The sequence below is a fragment of the Coffea arabica genome, chromosome 11e (assembly GCF_036785885.1).
Source record: "Coffea arabica cultivar ET-39 chromosome 11e, Coffea Arabica ET-39 HiFi, whole genome shotgun sequence".
In the NCBI taxonomy this organism is placed as follows: domain Eukaryota; kingdom Viridiplantae; phylum Streptophyta; class Magnoliopsida; order Gentianales; family Rubiaceae; genus Coffea; species Coffea arabica.
In genome coordinates this window covers 39189989-39212754 of record NC_092331.1, presented here as the reverse complement: position 1 = coordinate 39212754, position 22766 = coordinate 39189989, and the positions used below count along the sequence as shown (strand labels likewise).

Here is a 22766-nt window from a genome sequence, read left to right as displayed (position 1 = left end):
TAAGACGTTATCAGCACGAAATCTCTACTTTTGAGCAAAAGGTGAAAACGGAGGCTCTACCTTGAACAAAGGTGAAGCACAAGATTTTGTCAAAATTCTGCCCATATTTCTTCAAGAAAATTCTAAGGTAAATTTCTAACTCAAAAACTTATTTCAATTTCTTATGGCTAATCTTACAAAACAAGAGTTCGTACCTCTTGATATTTCTGGAAAAAATTATTTATCATGGGTATTAGATGTTGAAATTCATCTTGAGGTAATGGGTTTTGGTAATACTATTGTGGAAAAAAATGAATCCTCAAGCCAAGACCGCGCCAAAGCTATGATTTTCCTTCGTCATCATTTAGATGAAGGATTAAAAATAGAGTATCTTACTATTAAAGATCCTCTTGTCCTTTGGCTAGATTTGAAAGAAAGATTCGACCACCTGAAGTTGGTCGTTCTTCCAAAAGCCCGATATGATTGGCTTCACTTACGGCTGCAAGATTTTAAATCTGTCAACGAATATAATTCAGCCATGTTCTGAATCACTTCTCAATTATCATTATGTGGCGAAAAAGTCACTGATGAAGATATGTTAGAGAAAACATTTTCTACTTTACATGTCTCTAACATGCTCCTGTAGCAGCAATATCGAGAGAAGGGATTTAAAAAATATTCTGAACTTATCGCATGTCTTCTCTTGGCTGAACAAAACAATGAATTATTGCTGAAAAATCATGAGTCCCGACCAACTGGTGCAAGTCCATTTCCTGAAGCGAATACGACCCAATTTCAAAATTCTGGTCGAGGTCGTGGACGTGGCCGTAGAGGTGGCCGTGGCCGTGGACGTGATCGTAGTAAATTTGTGCCTCCTGAAAATTTTAACCGTGGCAAACAACAAAATGTTTCTCAAAAGAGGAAAAATAACTACGATCAGAAAAATGGAGAAAAGAAAGTTTATGAAGAAAAATGCTACCGATGTGGTATGGAAGGTCATTGGTCCCGTACCTGTCGTACGGCTGAACATCTTGTTGACCTCTATCAAGCATCATTGAAAACGAAAGACAAAGGTGTTGAGACAAATTTCATTGATCAAAAGAATGATTATGATGATGGTGATGATGTTGAGACAAATTTCATCGATGTAGCTGATTTTTTTGAGCATCCTGAAGATGTCAACAAATATCCCATGATTATTTAGATATTTTTATGATGCTTTATATCTTTCATGTAATTTCCTTTCCATTGAATATTTATTTTCGCATCTTTATTAATATTTATTTTTATTTGAAATTTTCTTCTTGAAGAATAAATGGATGTCAAATATTTGGGATTAAATAATGGTGATGATAATATTTGTCTTATTGATAGTGCTACTACGCACACCATATTGAAAATAAAAAATATTTTTCTTATTTGAAAATGGGAGAAACAAACGTTAATACCATTAGTGGTAGTACAAAATTGATTGAAGGCTCCGGAAGAGCCACTATGAAGGGACTAAAATTATTGTAAATAATGCACTATTCTCTCCCAAGTCTCGAAGAAACTTATTGAGTTTTAAAGATATCCGCGAAAATAGATATCATATCGAGACAATGACTGAGACAAATGGTGAATTTTTATTAATCACAAGTATCATTTCTGGAAAAAAATGCGTAGTAGAAAAATTACCTTCTTTTTCTTCTGGGTTATATTATACACAAATTAGTGCAATTGAAATTCATCACCTAGTAGACCAGAAGTCTACTCTTCTTAATGATTTTATGGTTTGACATGATCGTCTCGGACATCCCGGATCTATAATGATGAGACGAATAATTGAGAATTCACATGGCCACTCATTGAAAAATCAAAAAGTATTAACAGCCAATGAATTCTCTTGTGTTGCTTGTTCTCAAGGAAAATTAATTATTAGACCATCACAAGTTAAAGTTGGGACTGAATCCCCTGCATTTCTAGAACGAATTCATGGTGATATATGTGGGCCTTAAATTGCGAGCACAATTTTCAGATTACCCAATAAAGAAAATTTGTCTAGATAATGCTGGTGAATATTCGTCACATGCTTTTGACGATTATTGTATGTCTATTGGAATAACTGTTGAACATCCTGTAGCTTATGTTCACACACAAAATGGTCTAGCCGAATCACTTATTAAACGGCTACAATTAATTGCTAGACCATTGTTGATGAGGTCTAAACTTCCTTCATTTGCTTGGGGACATGCTATTTTACATGCAGCAATATTTGTGAGAATTATGCCGACAAGTTATCATATTTATTCTCCCCTACAATTAACTTTTGGTTATGCGCCCAATATTTCTCATTTACGAATATTTGGTTGTGTGGTGTATGTCCCAATTGCACCGCCCCAATGTCGTAAATTAGGCCCCCAAAGAAGATTGGGGATATATGTCGGATATGAATCGCCTTCAATCATTAAGTATATGGAACCATTAACAGGTGATTTATTTACTGTGAAATTTACAGATTGCCATTTTGATGAATCACATTTTCCGACATTAGGAGGAGATAAAAATCAACCTAAAAAGGAAATTACTTGGAAAAAATCGTTGAATTTCCTTGATTCTCGCACTAAAGAATGTGAACTAGAAGTTCAAAGGATTATACATTTGTAAAAAATTGTAAATCAATTACCGGATGCATTGAATGACTCCAGAAGAGTTACTAAATCACATATTCCTGCTAAAAATGCTCCGATTAAAATTGATGTCCCTGAAGGACAAATTACAAGTGCTAATGAGTCTAAAGCACGCTTGAAGCTTGGGAGACCTCTTGGTTCCAAAGATAAAAATTCTCGAAAGAAAAGAGGAGTAGATGAATCAACAATTAGTGACAAAATTCAACCTCCTGAAGAGGTTGCTCCTAAAGAGCCAATTCTTGAAGAGAATGAAATTATAGAAAATTCAATAAATTTTGTCACTTCAAGAAAAAGTTGGAACCGAAAAGAAATAATTATTGATAGTATTTTCACATATAATGTAGCACTTGATATTATGGCAGAGGACGAGGATCATGAGCCTAGATCGGTTGATGAATGTTGAGGTAGAAATGATTGGCCAAAATGGAAAGATATGATCCAATCTGAATTGGACTCACTGGTTAAAAGAAAAGTTTTTGGACCTGTAGTCCAAACACCTAAAGGTGTAAAGCCAGTAGGATATAAATGGGTATTTGTGAGGAAAAGAAATGAGAAAAATGAAATTGTGAGGTATAAAGCAAGACTTGTAGTCCAAGGATTTTCACAAAGGCCTGGATTTGATTATGATGAAACGTATTCATCTGTAGTGGATGCTGTCACATTTAGATATCTCGTGTGTTTTGAAGTACATGAAAAATTAGATATGCGTCTAATGGACGTCGTTACTGCATATTTATATGGGAATCTTGAAAATGATATTTATATGAGAATCTCCGAAGGGTTCAAAATGCCTGAAGCATGCAAATCAAATCCTAAAAATATTTATTCTATTAAATTACAAAGGTCTCTGTATGGGCTTAAACAATCTGGACGTATGTGGTATAACCGCCTCAATGAATGTTTAACTAAAGAAGGTTATACAAATGATCCAAATGTCCATGTGTTTTTATCAAGAAAAATGGATCAAATTTTGTGATAATTGCTGTATATGTTGATGATCTAAATTTGATTGGAACTCCTGAAGAGATTCAAAATAGTGTTGAATATTTGAAGAAAGAATTTGAGATCAAAGATTTTGGAAAGACAAAATTCTGCCTTGGTTTACAAATTGAGCATTTGAAAGGTGGAATTTTTGTCCACCAAACTGCTTATACCCAGAAGGTATTAAAGCGATTTTATATGGATAAAGCACATACATTAAGTACCCCAATGATCGTCAGATCATTAGATCCTAATAAAGATCCTTTTAGACCACGAGAGGAAAATGAAGAGATACTTGGTCTTGAAGTACCATATCTCAGTGCAATTGGTGCACTAATGTATCTTGCTAATTGTACAAGACCTGATATATCATTTGCAGTGAATTTATTAGCAAGATTTAGTTCCTCACCCACAAGACGACATTGGAATGGTATTAAACATATTTTTCGCTATCTCCAAGGAACAATTGATCTTGGTTTATTTTATTCAAATAAATCCAAATCTGAATTGGTTGGTTATGCTGATGCTAGGTATTTATCTGACCGCATAAAGCAAGATCTCAGACTGGCTATCTATTTACATATGGAGGTACAACCATTTCTTGGCGATCTACAAAACAATCATTAGCCGCCACTTCATCGAATCATGCTGAAATAATAGCAATTCATGAAGCCAGTCGAGAATGTGTTTGGTTAAGATCAATGACCCACTATATTCGAAAGAGTTGTGGGTTATCCTCCGAAAAAGAAAATCCTCCAACTATATTATATGAAGATAATGCAGCTTGTATAGCCCAATTGAAAGGAGGATATATGAAAAGAGATAGGACAAAGCATATTTCACCAAAATTCTTTTTTACTCATGATTTGCAAAAGAATGGTGAAATTGATGTGCAACAAATCCGATCAGATAATAATTTGACGGATTTATTTACCAAGGCATTGCCAACTGTAACATTTGAGAAATTGGTGAAGAGTATTGGAATGTGACGATTAAAAGATCTCAAATGATGTTTGCATCAGGGGGAGAAATTAATGCACAAGAATAGTGTACTCTTTTTCCTTCACTAGGGTTTTTATCCCGATGGATTTTTCTCTAATAAGGTTTTAACGAGGCATATTCTTTGTGTAATGGTCATCCAAGGGGGAGTGTTATGAAACAACTAAAATGTGGATGTCCCTTTGTATTCTCAAGAGGATTAATTCATGATTTATGGTTATATTATGTATAGAAGTTACAATCCATAAATCTATTCATGTAGTGGAGAAACCGTTTTATAGGTTTTTTCATATTATTGTAGTAGTGGGTGTTTAATAGAATTGATGTACCTTTAATCTTGTAGTACCTATGTATAGAGGTACATTGACACCCTTTGAGATGACTTTTGTATCTTATTGGAATATAAGAATATCACTCTCTATTTCTCTACTTCTTTCTCCAATATTTCACTTGATATTATAGTACCTTATTTTATTAGTTTTATAAGAAATGAGCATTTGTCTTTAATTAAAGAATAAAAAGAATTTAAAGTATAAATAACAAACTATAAATGGTTTGTGAAGTAGATTATGGGAAAGTTTTAAATTTTAAAATTGACTGGTGATAGGGTTGGTTATAATCCACTACTTTTTATGTATTAAAATAAATACCAAAATCTAGACAAAAATCTATAACCCACTACTTGTTCCGTTCTTGAGATTTTTTTTAGGGTTAAATATAGTAAGCCCCTTAACTTTATATTTAACTGCACATTACCCCATCAACTTTACATTTAGTTGCACATTTGTGATTTTTTTGAAACGTGATTGTAATTTGCAAAGCTCATTTGTAGGGGTGGTTATAGGGTTTGTGTGGTGATAAATATTTCTTAATTATAAAAATGTAACATTGTATTAAAATAGCATACGAATGAGCATTTGTCTTTAATTAAGGAGTAAAAAGGATTTAAAGTATAAATAACAAATTATAAACGGTTTATGAAGTAGATTATAGGAAAGTTTTAAATTTTAAAATTGACTGGTGATAGGGTTAGCTATAATCCACTACTTTTTATGTATTAAAATAAATACAAAAATCTATAACCCACTACTTGTTCCGTTCTTGGGATTTTTTTAGGGTTAAATATAGTAAGCCCCTTAACTTTATATTTAACTGCACTTTACCCCCTCAACTTTACATTTAGTTGCACATTTGTGATTTTTTTTAAACGTGATTATAATTTGCAAAGCTTATTTGTAGGGGTGGTTATAGGGTTAGTGTAGTGATAAATATTTCTTAATTATAAAAATGTAATATTGTATTAAAATAGCATACGAATGAGCATTTGTCTTTAATTAAGGAGTAAAAAGGATTTAAAGTATAAATAACAAACTATAAACGGTTTATGAAGTAGATAGTGGAAATGTTTTTATAACCCACTACTTTTTATGTATTAAAATAAATGCAGAAATTTAGAAAAAAGAATGAGAAGTTTGGAAACCATTAAGAGGGTCTCTGCTAAAAATCTCTTCTGCAATACATATAGATATAGATCTTCTAAAAGCAAGCAAACAAAGAAATTTGAAAATTAAAGTATTTAATTTAATTAGGCCGGTTTGGGTAATTCAATAAAGGGCCGAAGTTAATAATATTATGACATGTAGAGTCAAATTTAACCTGACTTCATAGTTCATTATGTCCGCTTCTCCATGTTACATAAAACGGGCTCCTTGAATGGCTGGAGAATTTTGAAGGAATATTTGGCTCAAGTTCTACTGTACCATTTTTCTTACCGTGTAACATTTACACCAAAGGATTGCCACGCATGATACTAATTCTGGAATGAATTCACAGGCTTTTGCAGACTCTGCTGGTAGTAATTGATCTACATTGTGCACTAGTCAAGAGCAATACATATTTATTGTTCATATCGTTATTATTTTCTTAGATCGAAAGCACATACTATCCTATTTTAACAGGGAGGAGGAATGCTACAGTTGTCGATGAATAGAGTCATTCCCTGGGGATTATGACCGATCTATAGTTGGCTTCAGATTCAAATATTTCCGATGCTTTGCAGTCGCGATGTCCTACGTGTTTTCTTTTTCTTTATTTATCTTTGTTTTAGATTGACACGATTCTAGCAAGAGTACAATGTTGAACAAGTAATATAGGATGAGTTCTACCCATTAGTCTAAGGCCCATTCTTGTACGGATTGATAGTGTAAGGCGTATTTGATAATTTGATTTAGCACTTAAATTTAATGGATTCAGATTTTAACATGTTCAGACGTATTTGATAACAAAAAATCGAACATTTGAATTAATTATATGCCACTGAATTTTCTAGGCAAAATTTGCTTCAAAAAATAAGTGATAAACTATTCACTTATTACTTAATGTGATATAAACTTAAATATGTCAAATTTAGTACTTAACAATTCAATAATTTAATAGATTCATATTTCAAATTTTAGTTTTCAAACTTTAGTTGTATTAAACACAACCTAAGTGTTAAAATTGAGTATTTACCTATCCCTAATTTGAACCTATTGAATATTTTAGAATTAAAACAAGCTGAATATGAGTAAAACAAAGTCAATTGAAGTGACTAAACAAGATAAAATCAATAATGAAAGCAACCAAGTCACATGTTATTTTCTGTGTCAAGATAATAAAGATAAAGCTTTCTTACATTGGCAGTGTTATATGAGTTGGATGCATGTTTCATGTACAAAATTTAGAATTTAAATTCATATTTTGGACATATCTCATGCATCAAGGGTCGCAACTCGCAAGTGTACACATCATCAGTACGAAAGATTTGTTGTTTATATGGTGGGCACTATGCTAAGAAAATTAAGAAAATTGATGAACTTAGGAAGAGGGTGAAAGTAAACAAGAAAGAATAACTATTCTTTTATTTCTCAAATGATCTTGAGTTCTATTTATCAATGATATAAGAGAGGGTCACACCTATTTATAAGGGAGTAGGGAAGAGTTCAAAATATATCAATTAACTGTAATGCATATTAAGATAGTGATAAGATCTTCTCGAAAGTCGAGTTTATCACCTCGAAAATCGTGATAGTTTTATCACCTTAAAAATAGTGGTAGATTTGTTGTCATCTAAGGGATGAAATAAATATGATAAAATCTATAATTATTTAATTATTTCATAACACTTTATAATTTGTTTGAAAGAACGTAAACATATCTAGAACAATTGTTTGTGCAACCATTCCTGCTCTTAGCCCTCATACATTGTTCATGACTAGATATGCGAGTTGCTTCGAGTAGACAGATGTCATATGTACCAATTTCTTAAACTATCCAATTCGGTGTGTTAGGAATCAGAGGCTACACAAGTTCTAGTTTGTGAACCCCCGGATCCGTTAGTTACATGCATGTTTTGAGGCATTTCTATATGATTGCTTCGTATGTGGAGAGGACGTACCGTTAATTTGTGACGTGTTGCGTAAGAAATTATAAAGTACGGATTGTCCTAGTAGCTTGTAACCTCTACAAACCTTGTTCCTTTTTAATAATTGGCTAACCTCGTATGCGAAGGAGGGCATCACTCCAAAAATTTTATTAATAAGCCAACAAAGAAGAAAAGAGAGGGGGACATAAATCTTACCATAATTACATAAATTTTTGAAAAAAAATTGTGAAATTAAGAGTATTACCCTTTTACAAACAATTACAAAATACCTATGCCCATCTTCGTCTAAAAGAAGGAAATGCTAAAATTTCCATTCTGACATATTCGAAACGACCCTTGGCAAAGCTGAAAAATAAGGAGGAGGGGCAGGAACGGTTGCAGGAAGATTTATGGCTAAGATTTGGCAAAAAAAAATGTAAGGTCTAGATTACATCTTGTATATCGTTTTTCACACCATGTGTTTGGCAAAACTGAAAAATGAGGAGGAGGGGCAAGATCGGTTACAGAAAGGTTTATGGTTAAGATTTGGAAAAAAAAAGAAAAAAGTAAGGTCTAGATTGCATCTTGTACATCGTATTTCACAACATGTATGGGACCCACAAAATTTTATTCTATAGTTATGCGTTGTTGAAAGTAAGTTATACCATGTACATATAAAGTTATATCTTGTGCATTTTGCACAAAATCAGTTCAAACGGTTTTCTGACAAACCGTTCCGGGCCCTTGTCCGAAAAATGATCATAAACCTTGTCAGTAGCTTCGGACACCCCAATATTGGCCAGTTTATCCACAGGTTTATTAGCCTCCCCGAAAACAATGGGAAATCTGGTTTTTACTCTTGGCAGATTACAAACCTCATTCTCTTGATACCTATACCCTTGGTAGTAAGTATTTATAGGATTAACTTTTGTAAAATTATAAAGGGTAAAATGTAGAAAAGTCTCTTAAGGTTAAGCGAACATACAAAAAGCCTCCTATAGTTTCAAAACATATATTCCGATACATCATAGTTTGAACTAATTTAAAAAAGTGACAGAAATCGTTTGAATTAACGAGTTTAAAATACACGCGCTTCTTCTGAGAGTATTTGTACTGGAAACAAACAAATTTTTAGTTGATATACCTATTATATATTTAGAGTTATAATACAAAAAAACCCCCTATGGTTAAGCAAATCTACAAAAAAAGTTCCTTATACTTTCAAATCATACAAACTAGTATCTCGTGGTTTGAACTAATGTGAAACATTGACAAAAAGTCATTTAAATTAACGAGTTTGAGGTTGCTTGACATGGAAAAATAATTTTTAGCTAATATATCTGTTAAACCTGTGACGACCCCACCTCCCCCTAGGGCGTACGCAAGGGTTTGGCAGACCGTCTGCCTAACTCTCACCAGAACTCACTCACGCCGTTACAAAATTTACAAAGTAACAATCTCAACAATAAGAGCAATATCAATTACAACCCTAAACATATACAATCGTGGACATCAAATGCCCATACAATCTCTAAATACAGCCGAGGAGTTAAACTTACAAAATAAAACCAAACAAATCCGCTAGAGACCTAAGGAGTGCCTACACAAGCAACTAACAACACTTAGACAAAGTCTATGTCTTCTCCAATTCCCACTCTCACATTCTTACCACTGTAAGGAAAACAAATTTATGGAATGAACTAGAAACCCAGTGAGGTTCCAAGAAAACATGCAAATAAACTAGCAGGCATGATATAATGTATAGCAAAGCAGGTAACCAGATAGATCATGCAATAATGTACAGTAAAAATCACATTCCTATCAAAGGATATAGTCTGCTCTCAGGAGCATGTACCACGGTTGCTTGTCCAGTGTCCGTTGACACTCAGTCAACCATGGAATTATAATGTCCGTAGATCACCACTAAACGTTCATCTCCATCCATCGATCATCCCCCTACCAGGCCCGAACGCTAATCAAGTACCCATGGTTCGTCAATCTCCTCGACTAATCCCTTTGCCGGCTTGATTCGATCAACTAATAATGGGATGGGCTTATAGCTCCAAGTATTCAAGTATTCATGATCTAGGCCGCAAGTATTCAAGTATTCATGATCTGGGGTTAAAGTCTCAAGTATTCAAGTATTCACGTGTGGAGTGTTGGTTGACGCAAGTAAAGATTGGAGACATTAGCTGTCACCTAACGCTCCGTATTCAAGCATGTCACGAGTTCAAGTCATGAATTCAAGTCACGAGTAAATAGGTTAGGAACTTGGTCCTTTACCTAAGGTTGCCCAACTTACCTGACCGCTCTAAGGCTGATCTCACGCAAGAGGTCCAACGAGGGTTCAATTCAGCTGTTACTGACCTACATTCACCATATGCATAAGTAACCCAAGTTCCCACTTATCCGACGTCTCGGATAAGGGTCCAAGGGCCCAGTTCAACCGCTGCAAGAAGATATACAGCCGGTCTACAATTATGCACATGTACATCCAAGTCCGCACGTAAGATCAAGTATTTCAAGTCAAGATACAGGTCACTTGTAAATCAAATTGCTTGTACATGCATGAACAAGATATCAAAAGTTTAGTTGAATTAGGTCAATTGCGATAAAGTACACACTCGCCTAAGAAATGACAAATCAAGTGCCTAGCAATTTTAGCAAAAGTAGCATAGAACACGCAGTTGGAACACTCACCTATTGATCACAATCTTTTTACTTCAAACCCCTGGTTCTTTCTTTTGGTCACTCTCAAGTCCTGTGGTCAGATAATACATCAAGAGTCTAGCCAATTCATGCCAATATAAATGTAAACTAAGAATTTTGAAACTTCACTTAGCCAATAAAGCAATTTGTAGGTTTACCCCTATATAGCTGTCAAAAATGCAAAGTTTTCTTATTCAAATCTAAGGGTAAAATTTCATGCATGATAGATTAATATGTCACGTATCATATGAATCAGGAACATGTCAATGATAGCCAAAACTTGTGAAGAAAACGAGACAAGAATCTCGAGATTCAAAGCTAGTTCAAGTAATCATATTAACAACTACCTTCTCACCTAGCCATACTCAAGTACAATTTTAAAGATGCCACACTATTCCAAGCCACAATATTTAAAGGAAATTACTTCCAAGTCAAATAAGTAAGCTCACCCCAAATCATATAGTTTCCAGTTCAATTCAAGGGGAAAATTATATGTTAGGTCAATGATTCAAGTAAAAGATAGTGCAAAAATATTTTCTTTTCATCCACGATTTGAGCTTAAAACTGTCCAAAATAGTTTGGAAGTTAGGCCGGAAATTCAACACTTAAAATTTTCGCTCTCATGCTAAGATTATGGTATAATCAAGTATTTAGGGCAATAACAAGATAATTTCACCATACAAAACCAAGAGAAAAGCCAAACACAATTGCTCTGTCTCTCAACCAGCTTTGAACAAATTTCCAACTTTGGTGGTATTCTTTGAAAAGGTATAACTTGAGTTCTGTAAGTCGGAAAATCACAAAATTTGCACAGTTGGAAAACAGACTTAAAGCACTAACAGGCTTTAGAAGACACCCCCATGAAATTCAGTTCATATATTAGTCAAATTTCAGGTTATAAATCACTAATATCACAAGTGCAGAAATAGAACAGTCATGATTTTCAAGAAAATTTGTAAATTTTCTGTTCTTTATAGAAATTGAATAAAATCGTGAATTTTATACCGTTGTAAGCTCTCTGAGTCTTGTTTCAAATGCAATAAACGGACTCAATTCCAATTTTTCTATATGAAGTTATAGTAAATTTTCCAAAGCTGTGCAGAGCTTCCTGCGAAAATTTCCAGATTGCTAATAATGTGAAAAAATGCAACTTTCACTAACAAAACCTCATTCCCTTGACTGAAATTCAATATACACTTGCAGTATAAAGTCTCATAGTGCATTTTGAGCAAAATTGAACTTAAAATCATCATGAAATTTTGGAAATCGCTAAAAATCCAGCCCCTGTTTTCAGCCAGCAAGCACATGGTTTCTCAATTGTTTTTCCAATCATTCCTTCAACTAAATTCCCACAATTTCAAGCAAACTTAGCTAACATATCCATAAGGTTTTATCACCAACAAAAAAATAGGTATCTATAGTCAAAATCTTAACAAGAAAATCACCATAAGTGCATACACCATCCAAACCCTAAGAACTCAAGCATCAAGTTCAAGTATCATCAAGTTCAAGTACCACAAGAGTTCACTTATTTTAAACATAATGTGACGCTCCCATTTCTCCCTAAGGCGAACCAAAGGGTATCCGCGGGACGCCTGCCCAGCTCTCGCCAGGACTCACTACAATCCATCATTCAAAAGCTCGAAATACTTTAAGTAACTTCAATACATAATTAAAGTACTTCAAATATCTCACACTTATAATTATGCAACTTTCAAGCTTAAATACAACCCAACGGAAAAGGGTACAATAGGCATCCGTTATAATATAACTTAAAGTCTTCAAAAGAAAATAATCTAGTACTACTCACGAGCACCCTTGGTCTCGAACCCTGTAAAAGAAAATCACAGCGTGGGATGAGCTACACAGCCCAGCGAGGTTCCAAGACACTCTAACAGTTCAAATAAATCAAGTAAAGGGAGCATACCACATGTATGGTTCAAGGTTACTCAATGGCATGTTATCATGAGGTGATAATCATTGTACGGGTAATTTGAGACATTTATCATGGTATGAGACATTTATCATGAGACAGTCATCATGGTTCAAGACATTGGCATGTATAGTTCACGAGTGATTGGAGCTTATTACAGGTGCGAGTAATTAAGCATGTTACAGGTATGGAGCATTAACATGAAACAGGTATCATGATATGAGTACATTGGACAGGTAACAGGTATGGAGCATATCACAGGCATAGCTCAGGATTTCATGTTGGCATTTTAGCATGAAACAATTATCATGATACAAGGTAAACATATACTGTAGGATACGGTGTTCCAGTGGAACTCTGTCGGTCATCTGCACCTTATGACTTCTGGATCCCCTCGGTTTGGCTGGCCATCACCTTATCCCTCCAGTGGTAATACTCGAGTATACCGAAACGGTGTCCCAAGGTTCCAACCTACCCGACCGAGCCCAGTCCTGACTCGAGTAGGTTAGTAACCATGAGCAGGGCCCAGTTCAGCTTAAAGCTTACAACATGCACAAGTAATCAAGTAATTCGGCAAAAGGTAAAATTCATCATTTGTGTAGGTCGAGTGAGGTAAAGTACACACTCGCCTAACAATGATGGACAACTTCATATAACATGTGATTCATGATAATCAAGTAATCAAGTGGATACTTAGCACGTAAGCACGTAAGCAATACAAGTTGATTTCAGGGAAGCATGTAATTCACAGATATCAAATAATCATGTGGATTGGAAATCATGTGAGCAAATAGTCAAGTAATCAGGTAGTCATGTGGGTTGGTAAACGGTTCACGGTTGACGGGTAACGGTTGAGTAGTGACGGTTAATTGACAGGCATTTGTCATATTAATAGGCCATCATTGGCCGTTATCCCATTTTTACCATGTGAGAGTCGAGGAGATTCACTCCAACGACGTATGCAACCATAGCATACCAAGTCATGTTATTTGAGCATTTCCAAGCATGAGTTATTCATCTCAAAAGAGAACGAGTGCGATAAAGTACACACTCGACTCCATTTTTCAAAACCGAGTAGGCTAAGCAAGCAATCTAGCAAGTTAAGCATGTATCGAGTTCATATGGTCATTTGATATGGTTAATCATTTAACCAATTCATGTAGATATGCAATGCAAGTATACATTCCTTAAATAGGCATGAGTATGGTAAATACTTAACACATAATACTTAACACTTAATAATCATGAAATGAGCATGTTCTAGACTTATTCAATTACGTATTCCTATATGGAACATTCACCTAGTCAAAACAAGCGAGTAGTTCTCAAACAAGCGTTTTAGGTGTCCGCTCCGGGTTCCTCTTGGAGATTCCCTCGAGTGCCTGAGCAAACAATAATCAAGTACCACTCAATATCACTACGAATCTCTAATTATCGAGGAAGATTGTACTCTAGTGCAATCTAAGGAAATCTTATGAAAATGAACCTCAATTACTCGTAAATCGAGGTTCAAGTGGAGTTTCTTAAAGTACATGAGCAATCGAGTTTTCATTTTGGAAATCAAGTATAAAATGTTCGAGTAATATCGAAGGAATAAGGAGTATTTGAAAACTCCATTCCCTTGGAAATTCGGAAAATTTTCAGGTCTGATACAATACTTTGAAAAATCGTATCTCACATTCTACATTTCAAAAATTGGAAAACTTGGTACCATTGGAAACCTCTTTGAAAGTACTAAAAGTTCTTAGAAGACACTTTTCCACGAATGTAAGTGAAAGGCACTCAAATTTTGGCTCAAAATTGGTAACTTGAACTACCAAGACAGATTTAAGTTGGTTTTTGGCCAACTTTGGAAATTCGGCAAAATTCACTTGTTTTGAACAAACCTTTGAAATTTGGAAATCAATTAGTGTTGCAATCCAAGAGTATAAAAAAAACAAGCGGAATGAGAAACGGAGTTTCGAGCACCAAGATATGGTGACCCAAAGTTACCAAAATTTCCTTGTTAAACAAGGGTTTTCAAACTTAAATCATGAACTTTGGAAGTTTGATTGAACATCAAAACGACCTCGGAATAGTACAAAATTTGGTATGTATATATGAACATATAAGGGTTATTCCTCTACCAAATTTCATAGAAAAATATGCACGGGAAGTCGGTTAATGAAACCACAAGAAATTCCAAGGCTAAGTTGCCTTTGAATTTCCGTTTTGCCGTTTTTCAAACGTTTGGCCAGGGCACATTTCAAACATGGTCCATTCCAGTAAGAAATGTCTAAAATATGTCCAAGGTGCATTTGATAGGTGATTTATACCAAGAAGCTTCGGAAAACAAGTCCCAAATCATTGTTAGTTACAAATCTGTCCAAGTGGAAAATTCTATCACTGTAGCAGTTTCAAACTTTGGCCACAACTCACTCAATTCAACTTGGAATTGGGTGTGGTTGATGGAGTTGGAAAGATATCTCATAAATATGAATTTTCTTAGAAGAAACCATTTTCAAATTCCATCCACAAACAGCTCGTTTTTGAGCATCAAGAAGTAATTTCTGTCCTGTCTCCTGGAGAGCAACGAAACAGGGCAGTGATTTTCAAACGAATGGTGTGGTTCACTCGAGTGGAACTAGGTCGTGTATTTTATACCAATGGAAATCTGGGAATGTCTAGTTTCCATTGCCACAAACGGCACTTGATTTCGACATCAGAGCAAAGAGTTATGGCCGATACAAAATGACTGCCTGGGCAATACGGGATTCATTTTCCAGTTTTGCTAACTTTGGAAATCAACTCATTTGACCAACCAAATCATGTTATTTTTCAATGAAACTTTATACATAACTCATATAACATGTATACATCATAAAAAAGTCATTAGAACCTCAAAAATTTGCACTAAAGTGCACGAAATTCATAAGGGCAGAATTGGAATATTTTTGCTCTTCACCTCCTTTGAGTTTCCTTTCATCAATACAACTTATTTCCACTAATTTAAGTACTAAACCAACATTAATAACATTAAAACTCATGAAATCAGTCCTCAAGTCATTGTGGGAGTTCATAGAGCCCACACACCAAAATCCAACATAAATAAAGCTACCCATGTAAATATACAAGCTTATAAGTGCAATACTACTTCCATAAACTAAGATTCAAGGGGTTGATCGTCATTACCCCCTTAGATGATCAAGATCAGAAATTTTTGTTCACTTTGAGCCCCAAGAAAACCGTGGAAATGAAGCTTTCTTCCTAGCTTAAGTGAATCTCTAAGTTGTTTGCAAGTTGTAGTTAAATTTTGGTGGAGTTTGGTGGTGTTTTGTTGAAGAAATGAAGATGGAATTTGAAGAGCTTTGAGTTGTTTCTTTTGTTTCCTTGGCCGGCTGTTCTTGGAGCAGAAAAGAAGGAGTTGCACGGCACTTTAGATGATGAATTGAAGGGTTTTGATCTAGTGTGATGCACCCATGTGAAACTAAAATGTGTGGCTCTCATTGATTCAAAGGTCAACTCTTTTTCCCGCGTGCACGCTCTCGTTTCGTGCTCGATTCCTCTCGCGTTTGTTTCACTAGTGCACTAAACCTCTAATGCACTTATATTCATATAAATATTATTCACTCTCAATTGTCCCAAAATAAGGGTCTAACGTTCCTCAATTTAAATCGCGCGTGTGAAAACGCGTATCTCCAATTTAAGCGCGATAACGCGAAACTTCCGAGAAATTCTTATAACGATAGTACTAATAACTATCACTTGAGTATTTAAATATTAAAATACCTAATTTAGGTCCATTGTACATGTCTCCAATATTCCAAACTTATTGTACTCTCAATCGGTCAAGATTTCCAAAGACGTGTTCACTATTTTCACTAAACGAGCTTCCGAAAATTAATTTTTGAAACAAGTCACTTTAAAAATATAATGAAACTATATTTCCATGTAATTAGGTCTCAAGAACTTAGAAAATAATATTCGGGGTAAAAGGCCAAATAAATAATTAAATAAGCTAGAAATAGGAGATTAAATAAGTAAATTTTGCGAGTCCTCACACATAAGACAAAGAAAGAAAGATGATCTAGTATTTTAACCTCTTTTGCTGTCCAAACCAAGATGAAGCTCAACCACAATCCACCAACTCTTCTTCCCTTCCAAGCTCATGCCAAGGTTGATGGCCAATCCAATATTTCTCCTTCCTTTTCCCACAAAACTAAGCAAGATGGAAACTAGATTGGATGAAGTTTTTCTTCCCCTTTTCCTCCCCAAATTTCAGCCCTCCCTCTCTCTTTCTCTCTTAGTGTTTAATTTTGGAAGACAAGAAATGGAAAATGGCAAGAAAGCTTGGTCAATGAAGTCTTAAAGAGATAAAACTTGGTTCCTATTGTGACACATGTCCAATTCTCTTAGTTTCTTGCTTAAAATAATTCATTTGTCTCTTATTGTACTAAACCCCTTTTTTCTCTACTATATTTTTCACACACCTCACTAAAATTTGCTATCACTGCACTCACTAACTCCAACATGCATCGATAAAAAAAAATCATGAAGACTACTAATCACGATCAAATCTTTAGACAAATATATAAATAGACAATCAAATTAAGAATTAAATGGGTAAAGTGAAATGCAATTAGAACGTATAGAACGTGTAAAATGAACAAATTTTCTCTCGAGTCCTCACAAAACCCTTTAAAACTCATAAAATTTTAAAAAACAACCCAAAACTCCCAAATACAACTCACCTTATTTCTATACATAAAATAAATAAATAAAAATTTTCAAATAAAAGTTACCTTATTTCTATAATAAAGTAACTTTCAAATACAACTTACCTTATTCCTATGCACAAAATAAATAAGTAAAAGCAACATGTACTCATAAAGGGCATTTCTACAAGTTGACTTCACCACAGAGGATTTTTTTCGTAAGTTTGCTTAATAGAATCGTAGTAAGAAGGTCTTTTATTGTGTATATATATTAGAGTAATTATGTCATTTCATCCGCCTCTGTTGATTTTGATGATTTCCGTTGCTGTTTCTAATTTGTTCAAACCATAAGAGGTCGAAATGTATAATTTAAAATCATAAGATGCTTTTCCATAGGTTAGCTTAATCACAAGGGGCTTGTTTGTATTTTATCCAAATATAAATGAATGTGGTTAACATGGATAATTACCTCTATCTGGTAACTTTCAATCGAAGCACTAAACTTAAAGATCTCGGGAAATCTCGTATCTTGTTGAATGTATCATACTTCTCCACTGTTTTCAATATTACAGTCTCAAATCTTGTTCTGATGACTGGATTAAGATTTAAGGTTGCATCCTATCCTTTAATTCAAAGGCCACGTTACTTTTGCCTAAAAAGTGGATGACAAAATTATGTGGTAGGATACGTAACACTATTACGCCCTTTATGGAACAATTTCGTGGTCTTGGTGGTGGAATATTCATGCTTTATAAATCTTGATTTGGATTTGATGGTTAATAGTCACCAAAATTGTGACGACCCCACCTTTCCCTAAGGCGTACCCAAAGGTTTGGCGGATCGCCTGCCCAACTTTCGTCAAGATTCACTCACTTACATTCTGAAAATAGTCTTTCACGCCTCTAGGTTGACATACAAGGTTCTCAAATCAACCATAATTCAACTTCATTTACAAGCCAAAAATGAAATGTAGCTTTACATTGCCAAATATCTCAAATACATTCAATCCATAAAAGTGCAAGTACAAGAAACTTATACACACTAGTTCATGCTTACTTGCTCCAGCCTCCACTCCTGTAAGGAAAACAAACTAATGGAATGAGTTAAAAGTCCAGTGAGATTCCCAAACAAGCATTCAAGCAGGCGAAACATGGAAACATTTACATTTAGCACTTTGCATACTTGGCACAGTAATAAGCAGTCATTCAAGAATCAATCATTCATTCATTGAAAGGATACGTGCTCACTTGGAGCCATTCATTCAAGTCATTCATTCATTCATTCGCCAACCATTTTCCTTTTCCCTCCGACATTAGAAAATATTTGCAAGTGAAAACCCCTTCAATGTTCTTGTCATTCATTCATTGATTTCATTGCATTGAATTCACTGGCCAGTTCTCCACCAGACTTCGTGGTAATACTCGAGTATACCAAACATTGTCCCAGGGTCATCAGCCGCCCGACTGAGTCTGCTTCTGGTTCGAGTCGACTGGCAACGAAGGGCAAGGGCCCAATTTAGCCAAAAGGCTTACATTCGTGCACAAGTATCATTCAATCATTGAAAATTCACTTTTGCTTGGGTCGAGTGCGATAAAGTATACACTCGCTCATTGAAAATCCATTTAGCAATCATTGGAAAACATTTAACATCCCGACAACATTCACAACATTTCACATAGTCATTTAAAGCACACACATGCAAGGAACACTCACCGATATTAGTAGAGTAAATGTCAAAAGTTCGTCCCCGGGTTATGCTCGTGCTCACCAACAAATCCTAAGAACAACCAAGATAAAGATATTATAGTCCAACCATCCAAAGCTTAAGTGAACAAGGTTCGCATAATAGGCTCAACTATGAGCCACAAGCCTATACAAGATGGCCTCTCAAACACGTAGGGTTCAAGGGCAAATTTGAAGGTACAAATCAAAGAAAAATCTAAATGTATTCTAAAATTGAGGAGAGCAATTTAAGCATCCAAAATCTCACCAAAATAAGGTTTAAAACCCAGAAAATGTTTTTCCAAAGTTTTCCAAGTCCCACTCAATCCATTTGATAAAATTTCCAGCTTTGGTGACATTCTTTGAAAAAATATAACTTGAGTTCCGTAAGTCAAAAAATCATAAATCTTATACCATTCAAAAAATAGAATCAAAGTACTAATAAACTTTAGAAGACATCTTCATGAAATTCAACTCATAGGTTAGTCAAATTTCAGTTCAAACTCACTGCTGTCTCATGTTCAAAGACAGAACAGTCATGGTTTTTCAAGAAACTTTGCAGATTTACTGGTATTTATAGGAGTCGAACCAACCCCTGATTTTTACACCGTTGAAATCTCTATGAGTCTAGTTTCAAACGCAACAAACGGAACTCAATTTCAACTTTCCTATACGAAGTTATAGTTAATTTTCCAAAACTGCGCAGAGCTTCTTGAGAAAATTTTCCAGCAAACTATTAGTTTGAAAATCATATGCAAGAGGAAGACAAAAATGCCCTATATTCACACCTCAATCTCGCTTCCACTCACATGAACTACAAGAAAAAAAAAACAGCCAGAATCTCCCCTGTTTTTTCCTAATTTTCCCTTCAATTTCCAAGCATAAGCTCCATGGCAAAACAACCCAAATCAAGTCCAAGTTATAAGGAAAAAGGGGTTCTTATACTAGGCCACCAAACGAACTAATTTAAGCTCATGTCTAACATATAAACATCATATATCAAGGGTGGAAAATTCTCTACTAAAGCTAGAATTTTAGAACTAAAGATGGAAATTCTTATTTGGAAGCTTAAAAGTCACAATAAAGCTACAAATCTTCATACAAATCCATAACTAGGCTAGATACCATCATACCATAGCTGAAAAATAGGAAACAAGGCTGAAAATTAAAACCCTAGGTGGGAAATTTCACCAATCTTCACAAATCTAGGTTATCTTCCCTATAACTTCCAATTTCTTCCCCATAAATTGCAAGATAAGGAAGAGAACGAAAGTTTTCCAACTTAATACCTTCAAACCTTAAGGAAAAATACAAAACCAAGGCTGCCTATGCAAAATTACTCCACCTCAAGCTTCCTTGTCACCTTGTTGCACATTTGTTCCGATTAGATTTGTGGTTCTTGTTGATTTCTTACTAAATCAAGGCAAGATCAAGATTATTTGTGAAGCTTTCTCCTCTTTTTTTTTCTCTCTAAGGGTTGGCCATAATGGTAGGAAATGAAGGGAATTTTTAGTGACAAGAAAGATAAGAATGGAAGAAAGATTTGGTCAAAGTTGGCCTTGATTACCAACACTTGGCATTCAATCATTATTCCTCTTTTTTTTTTCTTTTCCTCTCTTTTTTTGGTCAAGAATTTCGGCCAACCCTAGGGCAAAATTAGGGAAGGGAAAAAAAAAAGAAGATTAGGGAAAGAAAGTCTCGGTCAAGTGGTGTCTTTGATCGGTACAAATGGCGTGAGTAGGTTCAAGCCTTATTTTTTTTGTCTCTCTTGTACTTTTGTTTTAACTTATGATTCACTAATGTACTCTTAGCACTTTTAATCACATACTTCCTCCTACTTAATACCCGCTCTTATCCACCAAATTTAGTACGCACACCTCATCAATTGATCACACTACCACAATTCACCAAAACCCTAACTTACACTAACTTTAAAAGTAAAAGTAAAACTCTTGACTCTATTATTTATTACAACTATTAAGGGAAGTAATTAGTCTTAAATAAATTATAAATTAACCTATTCAAAATAAAAGAGACTTATAAGAAAATATAAGCAAATTTTCAAGTTCTCACAAAAATGCCACAAATTAAATATTTAGTTGATAGTTCCGTCCCAATTGCGGAAGAAACGATTGGACACCAAATAAGAGTGATAACAATGATAATGAAAAAGAAGTCACCATTGCCTTATTCCTTATGAATAAATTAGCATCCTTGAGCTGTATGTGCTTTTGCATCAAATTCTCGGATGTGCTTCCAAAAAATACTATCAACCAAATGATTGTACAAGAAGACAAACTTTTATTTGAAATGAGCAGTTTAAACATTTGCTTAGAATAGTCAACAGTATTTTAAAAAGTCTAGTAGTAGAAGTAAGACATTCAATTTTTACCTTTTCATTGAAAGCCTAACTTAGCAATATTGAAAGAATAACCTTGAAACTTTTACAAACTTTTATGTTTTTATTATAATTGCATCCCCTAAATTTAAAAAAAAAAAACTCTTTTCTCTTTGCATTGCCTCCTTATATATTGAGAAATTCTCATTCCTCTTACATTATCTTCCTAAATAATCAATTTCTTTTAGAAATCTCTCCTACCGTACAAATGTTTTAAAACTATTATAATACAAAACTGATTAATATTTGAATAAGGAAATAAAAATGACTTACATCCTTTCAGAACACAAAAATTCATAATAAAAATCTTATTTTTAATCAAATTTTCTTTTCATAATAATAACTTTAGTTTATGTGTTTAATATTGCTCTCACAAGCCATAGATCCTACCTCCACCACTATACACGATCACATTTTGGAGTTTGCCTATTTTTGAAACGTTAAAAAATAATACTGATTTGTACTATTAAAACAAAGAAATTTTGTAATATGATGGTGAAACTAGGTTGAACCCAATGGAAATTTAACTTTAAAATTCCTACAAGAAACTGAAATCAGAAAAGAGAAGCGGTTTTGAATTAAAATTTTAATATTTAAAATAACTTAGTTAAAAAATTAAACATTCGCTTCATAGATTTGGTTGATCCTAGAAGTGCAATAATCATCCCTTTAATTTAGGCAACTAAATTTGATTACCCTTAAAGTTAACAGAAATTGAGATAAAAAATAAAAAACAAAATGCTTTTTTTTTAAAGTTGTACAGACTAATGAGAGTGACAGCAAGTGTAGCTGGATTGTTGTATCCTAGGTTTGACAAGTTGAAAATCCTACTGCACCGGAGTTGATTCTTCCACAGAAACTTGAATCACCTTAAAGAGAGTAAGATATTTGTGCCTCAACCCACCGCATTTATGGATTATTATATTCTTATTGTTAATTATTTTATTATTGTTGTTTTTTCTATTTAACATTTGTTTTTTTATTCTAAGCTGAATAACAATTTTAAGGTGATTCAGATTAAGTTGGAGTTCAACTTACAAGTTCTTACTATCAACTCAAGTGACTTGGGTAGCCTACTGAAGGACAGGGAAAAAAATATGACAAGATCTCAACTAATGAGATATATGTAGCATAAAAGAGTGCTTGTGAAGAAAAATTTAGAAAAAAGGAAAGTTGTTGAATTCCATTGCAAGTATTATATATGACTTTTATAGTTTCTATGAAACTTCTTACCCTATTACCACAAGTTTTGGAAGGCTTCACAGGAAAAATAGGGTAT

General features: G+C 34.2%; 1 protein-coding gene across 1 annotated transcript; it reads left to right on the top strand.

Annotated features, from left to right (window-relative positions):
• Positions 1-259: 259 nt before the first annotated feature.
• LOC140021281 (uncharacterized) lies at positions 260-1183 on the top strand. Its single transcript, XM_072072047.1, has 2 exons — positions 260-436; positions 626-1183. Exons 1-2 carry the CDS (start codon positions 260-262, stop codon positions 1181-1183), a joined length of 735 nt encoding a protein of 244 aa, XP_071928148.1.
• Positions 1184-22766: the final 21583 nt, after the last annotated feature.